The 21,015-nt window shown below is 44.4% G+C and overlaps 1 protein-coding gene across 1 annotated transcript; it reads left to right on the top strand.

Annotated features, from left to right (window-relative positions):
- Nucleotides 1-704: 704 nt before the first annotated feature.
- LOC147976457 (PRA1 family protein B4-like) lies at nt 705-20,559 on the top strand. Its single transcript, XM_087520865.1, has 2 exons — nt 705-807; nt 19,907-20,559. Exons 1-2 carry the CDS (start codon nt 705-707, stop codon nt 20,557-20,559), a joined length of 756 nt encoding a protein of 251 aa, XP_087376991.1.
- The last annotated feature ends 456 nt before the right edge of the window (nt 20,560-21,015 follow it).

The following is a 21,015-nucleotide window of genomic DNA, read 5'->3' as shown; positions in this document are numbered from 1 at the left end:
ACTCTTGATAGTTCTACTCAGCAGACTCCGGTCAATGTATCGTACACAAGCAATAGAACCACACATAAGAAATCACTCAACAGATCAGAAAGAACGAAGAAGACGATTCGGAAAACACCAAAACCAAGAAAATAACTCTTGCAACATAAAACAATTTCTAACAGTACCAAAATTATATGAATTTGGCCTTATCATAAAGTTTAGGTTAAGAGCTTTAATTTGCAAAAAGAATCAACTCAAACGGAGTTATAAAACTCAAGTTACGATCAAACGAAGTTTGAATTCAAATCTGGTCTAATTCAAATTTTAAGCTTTCAAAAACATGTTTGAGTTGGATTACTGGATAGAGGAGATCATAACGAAGAAGTGAGCGTTGGTTTCGTTGGATTTGGACAAACGAGTAAAAAGTAGTGATCGTTTGAAAATCAGGGACTAATTTGTAAATAAGATCATCACCGATAGGTCCCTGGCCGAAATTAAAGGAAAAAGAAAATTCCTATCGAACGAGCGTTCGCTACAGAGACATACAGGACGAAAACCGTTCGCTACAAATCCTAAACTAGCGAACATCCACTAATTAACCTAACTAATAAATAAAACCGGCTTTAGAAGAAAACCAGAGAAAACCAAAAATAAATTAAACCGGACCGGGCGGTTAATTACCGGTTCAGCAGTTTTCATCGAAAAGACCACCAGCGGCGACGATGGATCGAGCAGCAGCGGCAGTCTCCGGCGGCAGCGAGCAGTGGCGCGACAGCAGGCAGCAGCGGCGGCGGCGGTGCGGGCAGGGCGGCAGTGCTGGCAGTGGTGCGGTGCTAGCTGCGGCGGCGAAGTCCAGCGGCAGGAGGCGATGCTAGGGTGCGGCAGCGAGATGCGGTGATGGCGGCGCGGAGCAAGGAGAGAGAGGGGGTCCGGGGCGGATTTATAGGAGGGAAGGGGAGGCGAAGGCGTGGAGGAGGGGGCAAGGCAAGGCAGTGCGGGAGGCGGACTCCGGGAAGGAGACGACGGCGGCCGGTGGACTCGTGCGGGGTTCGGTCTCCCGCTGGAGATTGGGGACGACCCGGGGTGGGCCGGCGCGGCGCTGGGCCGGCTGGGCTTCGGCCCACTCGGTCCGACGAGGTTTAATAAAACATTTCTCAGACAAATAAAAACAGAATAAAACAAATATATTATATAGGCATATAATATATCAAAATTTTCAGAAAAAGATTGTCTACAACGTGAACATTTTCCTAGCCTTAAATAAAATTCCCACAAATTCAGATAATTCAAAGAGTGCTACTGGTGCAATAAAAACTCAATAAAATCATTTTAAAAACACCAAAATTAATTCAAATTTATTTCTCTCCAATTTTCTGATGTAGGGAATCATTTTACCCTAATTTCCATATATTTTATTTTTGGAGAAAAATAATTTGAATAAAACCCAAATAACTCCAAATTGAAAATAAATTCAATGGGACTTTGAATTTAATTCTTTGAAACTCCCAACTCATATTTCATATGTTTTGAAGAAGTCATTTTATCTTCGCTCATGAAAATCATTGAGTTGCTTGAAGTTTCTGAATTTTTAAGAAATATTTCCAAATGAAATTCAAATCTTTTCAAAACCCTTTTCATTTATTTAAATGGAAGAAATCATGTCATCTTCTCTCGAGGGTTTTGTACTTAAAAAGAATTTGAATTCACGGAGATCAAAATGCAAAAGGTGAGAGTTTGGGAAAGTCCTTTTATTCCCTCTCATTTAACTTTCAAAAAGTTTTGAATTTCACTCAATCAATCACACAACAAGCCAACAATCAATCAATCTATCTATTTATTATAACATTCCAAAATTTAGAATTTTGGGATGTTACACTCCCCCACCACCAACAAGCATCATTCCATGGCTCGCCCCAAACAACGGGTGCCTCCAACTAACAACAATCCTGGGGGAGTTTTGTTTGCAATTATTTTGATTTGATTTGAGCATGGGACTGGGCATCCCGGTGACCAGCCATTTTCTCGTGAATGAGGAGCGGAGTCCACTCCTCTTGAGAATAACCCGCCTAGCATGGAGGATACAGACAACCCTAGTTGATACATGAGCTATTCGAGCATACAAAACATAATGTTTATTTGAAGGTTTAGAGTTTGGCACATACAAATTTACTTGGAACGGCAGGTAGATACCGTATATAGGTAGGTATGGTGGACTCATATGGAATAACTTTGGGGTTTAGGGAATTGGATGCACAAGTAGTATTGCCGCTTAGTACAAGTGAAGGCTAGAAAAAGACTGGGAAGCGACCAGCTAGAGAGCGATAACAGTCATGAACATGCATTAAAATTAATCAACACCTAATACAAGCATGAGTAGGATATAATGCACCATGAACATAAATATCGTGGAGGCTATGTTGATTTTGTTTCAACTACATGCATGAACATGTGCCAAGTCAAGCCACTCAAATTGTTCAAAAGAGGATACAACCCTATCATACCACATCACAACCATTTTAATAGCATGTTGGCACGCAAGGTAAACCATTATAAACTCCTAGCTAATTAAGCATGGCATAAGCAACTACAATCTCTAATTGTCATTGCAAATATGTTTCTTTCATAATAGGCCGAATCAGGAACGATGGACTAATCATATTTACAAAAACAAGAGAGGTCGAGTTCATACCAGCTTTCCTCATCTCAATAAGTTCATCATATAATCATCATTACTGCCTTTCACTTGCACGACCGAACAACGTGGATACTAATAATAGTGCATGTGGATTGGACTAAGCTGGAATTTGCAAGCATTCAATTCATGGGAGAAGACAAGGTAATATGGGCTCTTTGTTAGATTAATAATAATGCATATGAGAGCCACTCAACATTTTCATTATGGTCTTCTCCTCTCGACCCCCAAAGGAAAGAAAATAAACAACACTATTTACATGGGAAAGCTCCCAACAAGCAAAAGAAGAATGAGAAATATTTTTGGGTTTTGTTTTTAATTACTACTACTACAGGCATAGAAAGTAAACTAGCTAAAATCTATAACTACTTTTTTGGTTTTTCTTAAGGTTTTTCAAACACACAAGAAGAAAGTGAGAAAATGAAAATAAACTAGCATGGATGATACAATGAAAAAGTATGAGCACTGACAACTGGCATGAGCGTGTGAACATAAATGTAATGTTGGTGAGAGATACGTACTCCCCCAAGCTTAGGCTTTTGGCCTAAGTTGGTCTATGCCCATGGATCAAAGTTGTAGTTGGGGTTGTAGTGAGAAGGATCCTCATATTGCCACTGGCTAGCGATCTCCTCCGGATTCCACTGATAAACAGACTGACGGTGAGGGTCAGATTGTGGCTCCGGCTCTGCAGCTGATATCTGGTTTCGGTAGGCAAGAATGTCCTCTGGCAGAACAAGGTACTTGCCTGAAAATATGTCAAACAAAGAAGGCGCAGGCAAGGTAATAAACTCACAATAATTTTTGTTAAATATCAATTTGTATTTGAGTGTCTTATTCCTATCCTTAACAATAAACTCATGTGCTACCACACTTTTATAACCTAGAGCAATAGGAGGCAGCAACTTTTCCTCTTCCTCATAATGCCTGATACGTATGTTAAAGTGTGCAGCAAGGCGCGAGGCAAAGATGCCTTCGAGGACGGGGCCCTTAGTGCGGTTCAGATTTAACCATCTAGCAACAATAGCGCCTATGCTGAAAGTAGTATCATTAAACAAGGCATGGCGCAAAATAGCAATATTCGGAGCACTGAGGTTCCCAAAGTTCTCGCGACCAATTAAGCATCTACTAGCAAATATTGTGAAATAACGTAAAACAGGAAAATGTATGCTAGTGATTCTCGCATCGGAAACTTTCCTTGTTTCCCCTACAACAATCATATCAATAAATCCCTCCACATCATTATAATGTGGTTCCTCTATGCTACCCTCAAAGGGTATCAAACAAACCTGGCAAAAATCATAAAGTGACATCTCCTTATGCACATCATATAAATAAAATTCCACCGAAGGTGGTGATCTCCTAGCATGGAAATGAAAATTTTGCACAAAGACATTGGTGAGTAAGAGATACTGTTCACACTGGTCGTGGAGGAAGGCGGTGAGGCCTGCATTCCTAGCCAAATGATAAAAATCTTCATGAATCCCAGCCTCTTTCAAGAACTCATCACAAGGCCATTCACATGGCCGAACCTCCGCAGTACGAGGGAGATTATGCTTGGGCTTCTTGTTCTATTCATCTTGCTTATCCTCTGAGCTTCGGCTCGATGAGCCCATCAAAAATCTCTTCATATTTTTCTGAAAATTTCTGAAATTTTTAGTAACTTAAAATAAAAGTGAACCAAACTCAACAAAATTGATAGCAACTACTCCTACAAGTTCCTAGAGGATATATCATGCATTAAAACTACTTTTGACCACATAAATTTGACATGCAAGCTCAAGAACAGGGTCACCTAAGCAACAAAAATTTGCAATAAATAAAGCACTAGAACAAAAATTAATTGGACCATTGGAGGAGTCACATACCAAAGAACAATCCCCATGAATGGAGCTTTGAGCAAGGAGATCGAAAATGGCCGCAAGATGAGCAAGAACTCGGGTTTGAGCTGGCTAGTGATTTTTTTGGGAGGAAGGAGTGTGTGGTGGCTGGAATAAGTGGAGGGGACCCACATGGGGTCCATGAGGCAGGGGGCACGCCCAGGGGGTGGGCGCGCCCTCCACCCTTGTGGGCACGTGGCTGCTCCCCCTGCTGTGTTTTCAGTGCCAGATATTCTCAAATATTCTAGTAAAAAACATATTTAATTTTCAGGGCATTAGGAGAACTTCTATTTTTGGGGTATTTTTTTATTGCATGGATAATTCAGAAAACAGACGAAAAATACTATTTTTGCTTTATTTATTATAAATAACAGAAAGTAAAAAGAGGGTACAGAGAGTTGTGTTTTCTAAATTCATCCATCTCATACTCATCAAAAGGAATCCACTAACAAGGTTGATCAGGTCTTGTTAACAAACTCATTTCGAATAACATGAAACCGGAGAATTTTCGAATAACACTAGGTTACCTTAACGGGGATATGCATGTCCCCAACAATAAGAATATCACATTTCTTCTTGACAGTAGGAAGAGGAAATTCAAAACCTCTAATAGTGATTGTTGAAATTTTTCCAATAGAATTGATACTGTGGACTTGAGGTTGCTCCTCGGAAAGTGTACCGTATGCTCATTACCATTTACATGAAAAGTGACATTGCCTTTGGTGCAATCAATAACAGCCCCTGCATTATTCAAAAAGGGTCTTCCAAGAATAATAGACATACTATCGTCCTTGGGAATATCAAGAATAACAAAGTCCATTAAAATAGTAACGTTTGCAACCACAACAGGCACATCCTCACAAATACCGACAGGTATAGCAGTTGATTTGTCAGCCATTTGCAAAGATATTTTAGTAGGTGTCAACTTATTCAAATCAAGTCTACGATATAAAGAGAGAGGCATAACACGAACACCGGCTCCAAGATCACATAAAGCAGTTTTAACATAGTTTCTTTTAATGGAGCATGGTATAGTTGGTACTCCTGGATCTCCAAGTTTCTTTGGCATTCCACACTTAAAAGTATAATTATCAAGCATGGTGGAAATTTCAGCTTCAGGAATCTTTCTTTTATTAGTAACAATTTCCTTCATATATTTAGCATAAGGATTCATTTTAAGCATATCAGTCAAACGCATACGCAAAAAGATAGGTCTAATCATTTCAGCAAAGTGCTCAAAATCCTCATCATCCTTTTTCTTGGATGGTTTAGGAGGAAAAAGCATGGGTTTCTGAACCCATGGTTTTCTTTCCTTACTGTGCTTCCTAGCAACAAAGTCTCTCTTATCATAACGTTGATTCTTTGATTGTGGGTTATCAAGATCAACAGCAGGTTCAATCTCTACATCATTATCATTGCTAGGTTGAGCATCAACATGAACATCATCATCATCATCACTAGGTTCATGTTCAATACCAGATTGTGTTTCAGCATCAGAAATAGAAATATCATTGGGATTCTCAGTCAACAACAGGTTCGCTAGAAGCATGTAAAGTCCTATCATTCTTCTTTTTCTTCCTTTTAGAAGGACTAGGTACATCTACATTAGCTCTCTGAGAATCTTGCGCAATTCTCTTAGGGTGGCATTCAGGATACAAAGGTTCCTGAGTCATTTTACCACCTCTAGTCATAACTGTAACAACATTATCATTCTTCTTAGTATTTAATTCATTGATCAAATCATTCTGAGCTTTAAGTACTTATTCTACTTGAGTGGTAACCATAGAAGCATGTTTACTAATAAGTTTAAGTTCACCTTTAACATTAGCCATATAATCACCCAAGTGTTCAAGCATATCAGCATTGTGTTTCAATTGTCTACCAACATAAGCATTGAAGTTTTCTTGTTTAACCATAAAGTCATCGAACTCATCCAAGCATGGGCTAGCAAACTTAGTAAATGGGATTTCACATTTATCGAACATATAGAGAGAATTTACCTTTACTACTTGTGTCGGGTTATCAAGACCATGTATTTCTTCAACAGGCGGCAAATTAAGACCATGTATTTCTTCAACAGGCGGCAAATTAAGACCATGTATTTCTTCAATAAGTGGTACATTCTTAACACCTTCAGTTTTAATACCTTTTTCTTTCATAGATTTCTTTACCTCTTGCATATCTTTAGGACTGAGAAATAGAATACCCCTTTTCTTCGGAGTTGTCTTAGGAGTTGGTTCAGGAAGTGTCCAATTATTTTCATTAGCCAACATATTATTCAATAGCAATTCAGCCTGATCAATAGTTCTTTCCCTGAAAACACAACCAGCACAACTATCCAGGTGGTCTTTGGAAGTATCGGTTAGTCCATTATAAAAGATATCAAGTATTTCATTTTTCTTGAGAGGATGATCAGGCAAAACATTAAGTAATGGGAGAAGCCTCCCCCAAGCTTGTGGAAGACTCTCTTCTTCATTTTGCACAAAATTATATATTTCCCTTAAAGCAGCTTGTTTCTTATGAGCGCGGAAATATTTAGCAGAGAAGTAATAAATCAAATCCCGGGGACTACGCACACAACCAGGATCAAGTGAATGAAACCATGTTTTAGCATCACCCTTTAATGAGAATGGAAACAACTTAAGGATAAAGTAATAGTGAGTTTTCTCATCATGTGTAAAGAGGGTGGCTATATCATTTAATTTAGTAAGATGTGCCACAACAGTTTAAGATTCATAGCCATAGAAAGGATCAGATTCAACCAGAGTAATTATCTCATAATCGACAGAGAAATCATAATCCTTATTAGTAATAAAGATAGGTGATGTAGCAAAAGCAGGGTCATATTTCATTGTAGCATTCAAAGACTTTTCTTTAAGCTTAGCTAATAATTTATTAAGATCAGATCTATCATTGCAAGCTAAGAAGTCTCTAGCAGTTTCTTCATCCATAACATAACCCTCAGGAACATAGGGCAATTCATATCTAGGAGGGGAATCTTCATCATCACTTTCATCAATACTATCAGATTCAATAATTTCATTCTCTCTAGCCCTAGCAAGTTGTTCATCAAGAAATTCACCTAGTGGCACAGTAGTATCAAGCATAGAAGTTGTTTCATCATAAGTATCATGCAAAGCAGAAGTGGCATCATCAATAACATGCGACCTATTGGAATCAATAGCACGTGTAGGTGTCGCAAGTTTACTCAAAATAGAAGGTGAATCAAGTGCAGAGCTAGATAGCAGTTCCTTACGTACCTCCCCTCGTAGTTGAGGGAAAAATCTTGGTTCTTTGATCTTTCAAGTTCTTCATAGTGACCAACAGATATAAATCCCAAGTGACTCAAGAATAGAGCTATGCTCCCCAGCAACGGCGCCAGAAAATAGTCTTGATAACCCACAAGTATAGGGGATAGCAACAGTTTTCGAGGGTAGAGTATTCAACCCAAATTTATTGATTCGACACAAGGGGAGCCAAAGAATATTCTCAAGTATTAGCAGCTGAGTTGTCAATTCAACCATACCTGGAAACTTAATATCTACGGCAAAGTATTTAGTAGCAAAGTAATATGATAGTAGTGGTAACGGTAGCAAAAGTAATATTTCTGGGTTTTGTAGTGATTGTAACAATAGCAACGGAAAAGTAAATAAGCGAAGAACAATATATGAAAAGCTCGTAGGCATTGGACCGGTGATGGAAAATTATGTCGGATGCGATCGATCATGCAATAGTTATAACATAGGGTGACACAGAACTAGCTTGAGTTCATCAATGTAATGTAGGCATGTATTCCGAATATAGTCATACGTGCTTATGGAAAAGAACTTGCATGGCATATTTTGTCCTATCCTCCCATGGTAGCGGGGTCCTATTGGAAACTAAGGGATATTAAGGCCTCCTTTAAATAGAGTACCGGACCAAAGCATTAGCATAGTGAATACATGAACTCCTCAAACTACAGTCATCACCGGTAATGGTCCCGATTGTTTTCACTTCGGGGTTAACGGGTCATAACACATAATAGGTGACTATAGACTTGCAAGATAGGATCAAGAACTGTCATATATTCATGAAAACATAATAGGTTCAGATCTGAAATCATGGCACTCAGGACCTAGTGACAAGCATTAAGCATAGCAAAGTCATAGCAACATCAATCTCAGAACATAGTGGATACTAGGGATCAAACTCTAACAAAACTAACTCGATTACATGATAAATCTCATCCAACCCATCACCGTCCAGCAAGCCTATGATGGAATTACTCACGCACGGCGGTGAGCATCATGAAATTGGTGATGGAGGAAGGTTGATCATGACGACGGTGACGGATTCCCCTCTCCGGAGCCCTGAACGGACTCCAGATCAGCCCTCCCGGGAGAGTTTAGGGCTTGGCGGCGGCTCCGTATCGTAAAACGCGATGAATCCTTCTCTCTGATTTTTTTCTCCCCGAAAGTGAATATATGGAGTCAAGGTGGACGTTGGTGGAGCGTCATGGGGCCCATGAGGCAGGGGGGCGCGCCCCCACCCTCGTGGACTGGGTGTGGGCCCCCTGACATGGATTCTTCTTCCAGTATTTTTTATATATTCCAAAAATAATCTCTGTTGATTTTTAGGTCATTCCGAGAAATTTTATTTCTGCACAAAAATAACACCATGGCAATTCTACTGAAAACAGCGTCAGTCCAGGTTAGTTCCATTCAAATCATGCAGTTTAGAGTCCAAAACAAGGGCAAAAGTGTTTGGAAAAGTAGATACGACGGAGACGTATCATCCACCTCTCGTCGATAAGCCACCATGAGTGGATCCTTAGAATCCCAAGTACCAGAGACTTGCTGAGCCACCAAATCTGAGTCACCGAAGCATCTAACCCGGCTTAAGTTCATTTCCTTGGCCATCCGAAGACCGTGGAGCAAAATTTATCACCTTGAGGGGAAGCAAGAATAACTCCAGCTCCCGAGCCCTCCAATTGCCTGGACCCATCAAAGTGAATAGTCCAATATGTGTTATTCGGCTTTTCCTCAGGCGTCTATAGCTCTATCCAATCGTTGATGAAGTCCACCAGTGCTTGAGACTTGATAGCCGTGCGAGGCACATATTTTAAACCGTGAGGTCCAAGCTCAATGGCCCACTTAGTGACCCGGCTAGTTGCTTCTCTATTTTGGATGATATCTCCCAAAGGAGCAGAGCTGACCATGGTGATGGGATGGCCCAAAAAATAATGTTTAAGCTTCCGGCTGGCCAAGAACACCCCATATACAAGCTTCTGCCAGTGTGGATACCTCTGCTTGGGCTCAATAAGCACTTCACTGATATAATAAACCGGCCTTTGAACCGGATACTCCTTTCCTGCTTCCTTTCTTTCCACCACAATAGTAACACTGACGGCCCGGCTATTAGCAGCCACACATAACAACAAAGGCTCCTTATCAGTTGGGGCTGCGAGTACTGGCGGCTCAATCAACTGCTTCTTCAAATCCTCAAACGTTGCATCAGCAGCATCACTCCAGACAAACTTATCTGTATTTTTCATCATCTGATACAGAGGGATAGCCTTCTCCCACAACCGGCTTATGAACCGGCTTAACGCCGCAATATGGCCCGCCAGACGCTGCACATCATTGATACACGTCGGCTTAGCCAGAGGGGTGATAGCTTTGATCTTCTCCGGATTAGCTTCAATTCCTCTGTTAGGCACCAAAAAACCCAGGAGCTTGCCTGCTGGCACACCAAAAACACACTTAGCCGGGTTAAGCATCATCTTATAAACCCGAAGATTATCAAAGGTTTCCTTCAAATCATCTATCAGTGTCTCCTTCTCTCTGGACTTCACCAGAATATCATCCACATAGGCATGAACATTACGCCCGATTTGGTTATGAAGGCAATTTTGCACACACCTCTGATAAGTCGCCTGGGCATTCTTGAGCCCAAAAGGCATAGACACATAGCAGAAGGCTCCAAAGGGAGTTATGAAAGCCGTCTTCTCCTGGTCCTTAACTGCCATCTTGATCTGATGATAACCAGAATAAGCATCCAAAAAACTCAAACGGTCACAACCCGCCGTAGCATCAATGATCTGATCAATACGAGGGAGAGCAAAAGGATCAGTCGGACAAGCCTTGTTTAAATCTGTGTAGTCCACACACAAACGCCAAGTGCCATTTTTCTTAAGTACCAGCACCAGGTTAGCCAACCACTTAGGATGGAAAACTTCAATGATAAACCTAGCTGCCAAGAGCCTGGCTACTTCCTCTCCAATGGCCTTCCGTCTCTCCTCATTAAAACAGCGAAGAAACTGTTTGACCGGCTTAAACTTTGGAAAATATTAAGAGTGTGCTCAGCGAGTTCTCCCGGTACACCCGGCATGTGTGAAGGCTTCCATGCAAAGATGTCCCGGTTCTCATGGATGAACTCGATGAGCGCGCTTTCCTATTTCGGATCCAGATTAGCACTGATGATGAACTGTTTGGATGAGTCACCAGGTACAAAATCAACCATCTTGGTATCATCTGCCGACTTAAATTTTAACACCAGATCATGCTCTATGGTTGGCTTTTTCAAAGAATTCATATCTGCCGGGTCAACATTGTCCATGTAAAACTTCAACTCCTCAGTTGCGCAAACTAACTCGGCATAAGCCGCATCCCCCTCTTCACACTCCAGAGCTATCTTACGGCTCCCATGAACTGTAATGGTCCCCTTATGACCCGACATCTTGAGCTGCAGATACACGTAACACGGTCGTGCCATGAACTTGGCATAAGCCGGCCGTCCAAACAGAGCATGATATGGGCTGTGGATCTTGACCACTTCAAAGGTCAACGTTTCTGACATAGAATCATGATCATGGAATCGTCACGGCAGATGTCCTAGTGTGAGGACGTAGTCATGGAGCCATCGCGTTGAGGTTAGCTTAAAGGGGTTAGTGAGGACAAAGGACACAAGAAGTTTATACTGGTTCGGCCCCTTACGATGAAGGTAAAAGCCTAGTCCAGTTTGTAGTTGGTATTGCTAGGGTTTCGATTAGCAGGGAGTGAATACGCTTGACCCGGCTCTCGATCTGTTGTTTTCTGTCCTAGGCCACCGCTAGGTCGTCCCCTTATATACACGGGTTGACGCCCTGCGGCCCTCAGAGTCCCGGGCGGCTTATACAACATATCCGGCTCGGTGACCTTTCACATATGCCTTACAATACAAGTTTACATACATGGTGGTTTATACTCATGGGCCTTAAGCCGCCTTAGGGCCTGGGCCCTCTACTAAGCCTATCTACGAATCGCCATGTGACCTTGGGCTTCATTGTGATGAATCTTCATAGGGATGACCCGGCCCCTCCTGGGCGGGTCATACCTAATAGTTATATCCCCAACATTAGGCCCCAGGTTGATTTGGACTTGTTCATGTCAACCTTCAAGACTTAGAAAAATCCTTCCATATCCGCTGCAAAAAACCTTGTAACCCGCCATGACGTAATCTCCAAAAACAACTTCCAGAGCTATCTTACTGACTGGATACGCCAACTCACCAGGCACTACGCCATGGAAAACAGTGTTTGACGGCTTAAGGTTTTTATCAGTCAACCCCATGCGTCGGAAAGTTTCATAATAAAGGATACTGATGCTGCTCCCTCCGTTTATGAGTACCTTGGTAAACTTATACTCTCCGACCTGCGGTGCAACCACCAAAGCCAAATGACCCGGATTATCAATCCGGGGTGGATGATCTTCCCGACTCCACACGATGGGCTGCTCAGACCAACATAGATAGCGAGGAACTGCCGCCTCAATAGCATTAACTAATCTCTTATGAAGCTTCTGGTCCTGCTTACACAAGCTAGTAGTAAACACATGATATTGCCCACTATTCAACTGCTTCGGGTTGCTCTTGCAACCAGACTGTTGCTGTTGCTGACCCCCTTGATTACTCTGCTGGTTGTAACCACCCTGGTTATTGTGATTACCATGATTTCCTTTGAAACCAGAGTTAGAACTACCACCACCATAACCCGGACCATGAGAGCCGGGCCTAGAACCGCCACCTAGCCCATGGCTATCATGGAAAAGATTCGAATTTTTGTACTCCTTCATGATGTGACAATCCTTCCATAGATGCTCGGATGGTCTTTCTTTCGTACCATGTCATGGGCAGGGCTGATTCAACATACGCTCAAGATTGATACCGGATCCGTTGGCTTGTGGGGGCGGTTTACCCTTACGGCGCTGACCATTATTCTGTGCTTTGGTGTTAGCCAAAAGTCAAGACTATTATCAGCTTTGCACTGACCATTGCCTCCCGGGTTATACTGCTGCCGCTTAGCATTGCTGCTCCTCTTCCCCTCCCCCGCCTTATCATCATTAGACTTAGGGTCTTTGGTACTATAAGAGTCAGCATATTTAACTAGAGCCACCATGAGCGTCCCCATGTCATTGCAATGGCGTTTAAGCCGCCCTAATTTCTGCTTCAAGGGCGTGAAACGGTAGTTGTTCTCCAACATCAACACCGCTGAGTCGGCATTGATGCGATCCGGCGAGTGAAAGATTGTTGAGACCCGGCACACCCAATGGGTTGTTGATTCACCTTCTTCCTGAACACAGGCGGCCAGATCCACAATCGACATGGGCTGTTTGCACGTATCTTTGAAGTTCTGGATAAACCAGGCTTTCAACTCAGCCCATGACCCGATGGAATTGGCAGGGAGCCCCTTCAACTAGGTGCGGGCCGTTCCTTCTAGGATAAGGGGAAAATACTCAGCACACGCAGCCTCGCTGACATCCAGCAACTCCATGGCCATCTCATAACTCTCAATCCATGCCCCGGGACTTAAATCGGCCGTATAGTTTGGCACTTTACGAGGTCCTTTGAAATCTTTGGGCGGACGCTCATTATGCAAATCCGATACCAAGCATGGTACGCCCAAATTTCTAAAGGTTAAACCTGGCTCCACATAGGTGGTCGGACGGACCAGAGTTGGTTGACGAGCCGCATACTGAGCCGCCAACTCGGCCTCTCGACGAGCTCTACCTTGATCCACCACGTCCTGAGCGTTTGCACCACTGCCCGCTGGGTCATGCCCATGAGGCGGGTTACGGTTCCGCCCACTGCTTGATACGCCCGGCTCATCGAGATGCCTGCTATAACTCCGGCTCAGATGAGGGGTAGAATGAACTCGATGGCGACTATAGGAATAAGCCTGCTGTTGAACCATCACTGTCTGAAGAAGATCTCTAGCCCTCCGTGTCTCAACTGCCACTGGCGATTCACCTTCAACCGGGATAGCTGCCAATCGAGATGCTGCAGCGATCATGTTATCCAATGGGTTGGAATAATGACCCGGCGGCGTCGGCACATGCTGTGGCGGGTTATTGTTCTGACGAGGTGGATGCACCACACGCGGTTGAACTGGCATACCCGTCCCAGGTGCCTCGACCCGGTTTACCCCCGGTGGGTTACTGGTTCCTGCTCCTTGTGTGTTAAAAAGATTTCTAGCTTCGTAAACCGACAACAGACGGGTCTGATGCCTCCTCCTCATGACATCGTTTCAAGCATTCTGATCCAACATGAGCCGGTAAGACTCTGCCTGAATCCGTTGTGACTGGGCGTCCAAAGCAGCCCGTTCCTCAGCCATCTTAGCGCTTTCTACATTTAGCTCCTCCTTAGCTTGTGCTATCTCATCACACAGTCTTGTGATCACCGTGTTATGTTGATCTTGATCCGCCGGGTTAACCACCATTGTTAATAGCGTCATCAATTTGTCCAGCAAATCAGTTAAAGCCTGAGCCGGCGTGCGCTCAGGGCCTCCTGCCCCGGTAGCCGCTGCCGCCCCTGACCTGGAAACCAGCTCCACCGCAGTTGATGAGTGCTGCACGGGCTGTGTACCGGCCATAAAAATTGCAACTCGATTCGACGGCTCAGAGGGGTCCGGAATACTATCGCCATTGGAACGGCCCCCAAGCCGGCCCTCTTACAGTTGATACAACGATTCGGTCTCACCAGTAGATGACTCGTCATCAGAACAAACGACGGTCTCACCACCAGATGCCGATCTATCCTCAGGTTCCACTCCATGGATGCATCCCACGAAGACACGATTCATGGTGGGCCGAACCTGGGCGGGTCTCGCACGCTAAGCCATCTCGATGATGTCGGTGCAGATGTCCGTCTCAGGGCCCGGTTCGCCGATCTGGCCGATGAAGACGTGAATTCCGCCGAAGGGGACCCGGTACCCGTACTCAATTGAGCTGGTGTCCGGGCCCCAGCCTGCGTCATCGATGTGGAGTTTGCCGCGGCGACTCTTGGTCATCCGGCCCATGGTGTATCCCTTGATCCCTTTGAAGTTGCCCTTTAAGAACTCGAAACCATCGTGCGATAGCCCCACTGTGGGCGCCAACTGTCATGGAATCGTCACGGCAGATGTCCTAGTGTGTGGACTTAGTCGTGGAGCCATCGCGTTGAGGTTAGCTTAAAGGGGTTAATCAGGACAAAGGACATGGGGAGTTTATACTGGTTCGGCCCCTTACGATGAAGGTAAAAGCCTAGTCCAGTTAGTAGTTGGTATTGCTAGGGTTTCGATGAGCAGGGAGCGAATACGCTTGACCCGGCTCTCGATCTGTTGTTTTCTGTCCTAAGCCGTCGCTAGGTCATCCCCTTATATACACGGGTTGACGCCCTGCGGCCCTCAGAGGCCCGGCCGGCTTATACAACGTATCCGGCTCGGTGACCTTTCACATATGCCTTACAATACAAGTTTACGTACATGGCGGTTTATACTCATGGGCCTTAAACCCCCTTCGGGTCTGGCCCCTCTACTAAGCCTATCTATGAATCGCCATGTGACCTTGGGCTTCATTGTGATGAATCTTCACAGGGATGACCCGGCCCCTCCTAGGTGGCTCATACCTAATAGTTATATCCCAACAAGGAGGAAGATGAACCCCAAGCCTCCCAGTCGATGGTTACACGCTGACGAGCAGCATGCTCCCGCTACGCTACAGCTTCTCGCGTAGCTCCACCTCGTATGCGGTGGAGTCAACACTCGCCTCCTCGGAGCCATCAAGCTGCCATTTCCTGTTGGAATTCTGATCCCCCAAAGACACCATGGATAGGACCTCGGCAAAGGAGCAAGATAGAGGTGTGGGGGATTGGGAGAGGAGAAAGGAGCGGGGAAGGAGACGACACGAATGCATCTGAGGGCGCTCAAAGGAGGAAATGGGTAACCCTAGGTTTAGGTCAAGTGAGTCGTGGTGCAATCAAATATACTGGCCACCCTGAGCCCCATGCTTGGGTTGGCCAAGAAAGCCAACCGGGCCACAGACCTAGGTAGAACTATGAGGCCCGGAAGGAAGGGGGAATGACTCAAGAGAGACGAAAAGCAACTCACGGGCCTGGCCACAACCCAGCCCAGAACCCAGAGCAGCCCTAGAGTGGTCCAAACCCGAAATCCCCATCGAGGGATCTTGGGTTACTAGGCAGCAAGTCACCACGGGGGAGGGGAGAGGGATGGCTGAACTTGGTGCCACCAGAGGAGGGAGGAGAAGCACCTAACAGACCAGGCAAAGGAGCACGGTGAAGCACCTTGCGGGCGCGGCGAGATCGGGGAAGAACCACTACAAGAAATATGTCAACTTATGACCTTCTGTCAGTGACCCTCGAAGAATTGGTCATAAATTTATGACCATTTTAGACCAATTGGTCAAAAGCTGTTCAGGGGGCTCCAAACCCTAAACCATTGCGACCATTTTGGTCGGAAAGGTCGTAATTTCCTTACACGAAATGGTCACAAAGCAAACAGTGCTAGTCCGCTGCCTTATTTATAGTTGTTAATGACCAATATAGATGGTCATAGCCTTGTAGATTGTGGTGGGTTGTGATGACTAGGCGCCATCTCATCAGTTTTGCCTATGTGTCATGTCCATGTGGCAGTTTTTGCCCTAGGTTGTGAAGCCACCTATATTTCTATCATTCCCAAAATTCCCAAAAAATATCATAAATTCTTTGGGGCATATCTTCATCAAATATGTAAAAATCCTTCCTTGCCCTCGGAACTTTGTGAAGGAAGTGCTATTTATATATTCTTGATTGCCCTCGGAACTTTTGGGCACTCTTTCCAATCCAAATCATTACCGCATGACAAAATTCAGCTCCATTTGCCTACCAAATCTTCCTCGGCAAATTTCCAAAGTTTTTGTCCACCTAGAAGCATTGTGAAGGAAGTACCTTTTTTATATCTCTAAATGACATGAAATTTATACAGTTCCTTCATATGCCCAAATTATTACCCTCCTCCAAATTGCAGCTCAGTCAAATCATCTATGTGAACCCAGGTTCAATTTATATTTTTTGGCCAAATTGGCACGTTGCAAAGCAAGTGTTATATAGACCCCTCCTATTACCCTCAAACTTTTCGGGCACTCTTCCATACCCAAATCATTGCCACATGAGAATATTCAGCTCAATTTTCCTAGTAAATCTTTCTCAGGAAATTTCCAAAGTTTCTACCTCGAGAGAAGCTTTGTGAAGTAAGTACTAGCTAGGCTTACCCAAATGATCTTAAAATTTACCAGCGCATGACCATACCTATGTAACTTACCTACACCAATTTTTAGCTCATTTCATTCATCCAATCTCTCTCACTAGTTTTCCCAAGTTTTTGTCCATAGAAGAGCATTGTGAAGGAAGTACTACTTTGGCATGTCAAAATGATATCAATTTTCTACAATGCTTTCCTATGCCCAAATAACCATCCTCCACCAAATTTCAGCTCAATCCATTCATTATTTTGAGCCCAGCTTCAACATTCATATTTTTGTCCAGTGTGGTACTTTGCAAAGCAAGTACCACCTAGGATCCTCCTTTTGAGCTGAAAATTTGTGAATACATTCTCCTTAGTAGATGATCATCCTCGGCCAAAACTCACGCCCATTGGCCATGTGCATTTCCCGTACCGCTAATCAAACACTTGGTTGCTTATTCATGTTTGAGCATCGATCGGTCTCCTCGTGAGAATCTTATGTTGTAATTTTCTTCCTAGCACCTACCTGGGGAGTGCCCAACCCACTAGACATGCCTATGCCGCCCAGAACACATGGCAATGCCAGGGTCATGCGGTGACCACGCGGCGGGCATGCGAGTTTACGCGCTCTAGAGTTGGGGCCCTCGGCCACCGCCCAAACCTCGACGTATCGCCACCAAACCATGTATTTATGATTAAATAGGTACTTATGTACCTAGAAAAGATTTTTGGAAAAAATAAATAGCAAACTATGAGACAACTACAGTTCAAATTTGACCCGCTTCCTACTAAATCGGCGGAAATTTGTCTTTTTCACGAGAGGTGGATCAAAACTTTTTACACCCAACCATTTTGTCAATTGTGCATTAAATATGGCCTAGTATTTTAGAAAAATGATTTGGTCCAATTTTGCAACAATTATTTGGGAGGTCCTTCACAAAAAAACCTCCATTTGGGCACTCGAAAAATGGAAAATGGTTTTTTCGTCCAAAGAAAATGAAAACTTCCTTAGGCAACATTGTTTGCCATTCCAATATGCACCCTTGTGCACAATATGAGATCATTTGAACAAACTATGCCATGAATGTGGCCATAAGATTGATCATTTGGCTTGAAAGCCATTCATCTCCACACGTGATACCTTGTTTCTGAGAACACTTTTTTAAAATAATTGTCGTATTACAAGTTTGTTATTTTTCCTAGGAACTTGGCCACATATAATGACACAATGCGAAGGTTTCCAATTTTTTGATTTTTTTTGAATTTTTTATGCCCGTTTCAAAATGCGGTCAAAACGACGGGAATGACCGTTCCTAGCTAGTGGTTGAATCTTGGAATTTTTTTGGTGTTTCTCTGATTAAATAGATACTTATGTAACTAGAAATGAGTTTTGGAAAAAATAAAGAGCAAACTATAAGGCAGCTACAGTTCAAATTTGACCCGCTTCCAACTGAATCGGCGAAAATTTATCTTTTTCACCAGAGGAGGATCAAAACTTTTTACACCCAACCATTTGGTCAATTTTGCATTAAATATGGCCTAATATTTTAGAAAAATGATTTGGTCCAATTTTGCAACAATTATTTGGTAGGTTCTTCACAAAAAAACCCCTTTTGGACACTCGAAAAATTGAAAATGGTTTTTCCGTCCAAGGAAAATGAAAACTTCCTTAGGCAATATTTTTTGTCATTCCAATATGCACCCTTGTGCACAATATGAGATCATTTGAACAAATATGCCATGAATGTGGCCATAAGATTGATCATTTGGCTTGAAAGCCATTGATCTCCACACGTGATAGCTCGTTTCTGAGAACACTTTTTTAAAATAATTGCCGTATTACAAGTTTGTTATTTTTCCTGGAAACTTGGCCACATATAATGACATAATGCGAAGGTTTCCCAATTTTTTGATTTTTTTTGAATTTTTTATGCCCGTTTCAAAATGCGGTCAAAACGGTGGGAATGACCGTTCCTAGCTAGTGGTCGAATCTTGCAATTTTTTTTGGTGTTTCTATGATTAAATATATACTTATTACCTAGAAATGATTTTTGGAAAAAATAAAGAGCAAACTACGAGGCAGCTACAGTTCAAATTTGACCCGCTTCCAGCTGAATCGGCGGAAATTTGTCTTTTTCACGTCAGGTGGATCAAAACTTTTTACACCCAACCATATGGTCAATTGTGCATTAAATATGTCCTAGTATTTTATAAAATTGATTGGTCCTATTTTGCAACAATTATCTGGGAGGTCCTTCACAAAAAACCTCCTTTTGGGCACTCGAAAAATGGAAAATTGTTTTTTCGTCCAAAGAAAATGAAAACTTCCTTAGGCAACATTGTTTTCCATTTCCCGGTAACTTGGCCACATATAATGGCACAATGCGAAGGTTTTCCATTTTTTTTGAATTTTTATGACCTGTTTCAAAATGCGGTCAAAACGGCGGGCATGACCGCTCGTAGGTAGAAAGATCGAAAATGCAATCAAATTGGTGATCATCCATAAAATATGGTCTAACTTAATTGAAAATTTTAGTGATGGCATTTTGCAAAATATTTTTGGAAGCTGCTTCACACCCCCTTGTTTTTAGCACTAAGAAATAGAGTAATTTTTAATGGCCCATATTTTGAACCAATCAGGACGCTGCCCACGGATCACCCCATTATAGTCGATCTAAGCCATCCACCTCCTACGGATCCAACGCCTCTCCTCCCTCGATCCCCTTCCTTCTCGAGAAACCCTAGGTCTCTACCCCTCCTCCCCCATCCAGATCCAGGTCCCTCCTCCGCCGCCTCCCTCTTCCCCAATCCCTGATCCAGATCCAGGTCCTCTAACCCTAGGTGCTACAACCGTCTCGGCCACCGTCCTCCCCACCACCGTCCCAGCCGCCACGCCCGTGACTGTCCTCCCCGCCGCCCCGGATGCCGCCGCCACCTCCATCGCCTCCCCGGACCCGACCGCCACGCGCACCTTCCTGGGCCACCTCTACAACTCGGCCAAGCGCTCCCTCTCAGGCGCCCGCCCCTGGCCCGAGCTCCTGGACCGTGCCGCGCTCTCGCGCCCGGACTCCCTCTTCGACGCCACCGCCCGCCTCCGCAAGAACCTCGCCTACTTCCGCGTCAACTACGCCGTGCTCTCCCTCCTCGCGCACCCCTTCTCCCTCGTCGCCCTCCTCGCGTTCCTCGCCGCCTGGTGCTTCCTCTACCTCCTCCGCCCCACCGACGCCGCCCCGCTCAACGCCTTCGGCCGTACCTTCTCCGACCCCACCGATGCGGCGACCCCGCCGAAGGAGGCGGCGGCCTCCCCGCGGCCGGGGCGAAGCTGGAGAGGATGCAGCCTCTGGAGTGGCCCCAGAGGGACGCTCTCTGCGGCGAGCTCGGGGCGGGCGACGCCGGGCGCCGGGTCCGGCTCTGTGGCTGGGTCGCCCTCCGCCGCTCCCACGCTGGCCTCACCTTCCTCACCCTCCGCGACTCCTCCAGCTTGGTCCAGGTGACCCACCGATGCACCGTGGCCCGCCTCCCATGGCGCGCCCCCGCCCCGAACCCATCGACCGTGAGAAGGTCAGCCAGGCCTCCGCAACCCTAACATTTTTACTTGTTATACTAGCGTGCGGGCAGATGCTAGTGTGCAGTTAAGTAAGCACTGTATTTAGGCATGTTATTCGGTTTTGCGTTTAGAGGATTGCGAGGACTGATTGACTGAATTCTTCTTGTGCAGACCTGCCCCCTCCTGCTCCGAGTTTTCACCAAGGTAAGGCCCAGTTGTCTCTTTTCTTCTACTCTTTCGTCTTCTTTTTAGCGCACCTGCAGTCGAGAGCGCATTATGATATCCTCAATTCGCTTGGTTTGTGCAATATTTGATTGGATCTTGTGGTCCATGGATGGTCGGTAGCGAAGTAATCGTAAACGTATGGTGCTATCCGAATGATGCTACTAAAACATGGTCCATT

The sequence above is a fragment of the Triticum urartu genome, chromosome 4A, assembly GCF_056163025.1.
Source record: "Triticum urartu cultivar PI428250 chromosome 4A, HENAU_Tu73, whole genome shotgun sequence".
Lineage (NCBI taxonomy): Eukaryota > Viridiplantae > Streptophyta > Magnoliopsida > Poales > Poaceae > Triticum > Triticum urartu.
This window is presented reverse-complemented; position numbering and strand designations above follow the sequence as displayed.

What these genes read in the sequence shown, in the direction of transcription:
- LOC147976457 (XM_087520865.1), top strand. Translation starts at nt 705, where the DNA reads ATGGATCGAGCAGCAGCGGCAGTCTCCGGCGGCAGCGAGCAGTGGCGC. An exon ending in GGGCGGCAGTGCTGGCAGTG is followed by an intron (nt 808 to 19,906) that starts GTGCGGTGCTAG and finishes CTCTAACCCTAG; the next exon opens with GTGCTACAACCGTCTCGGCC.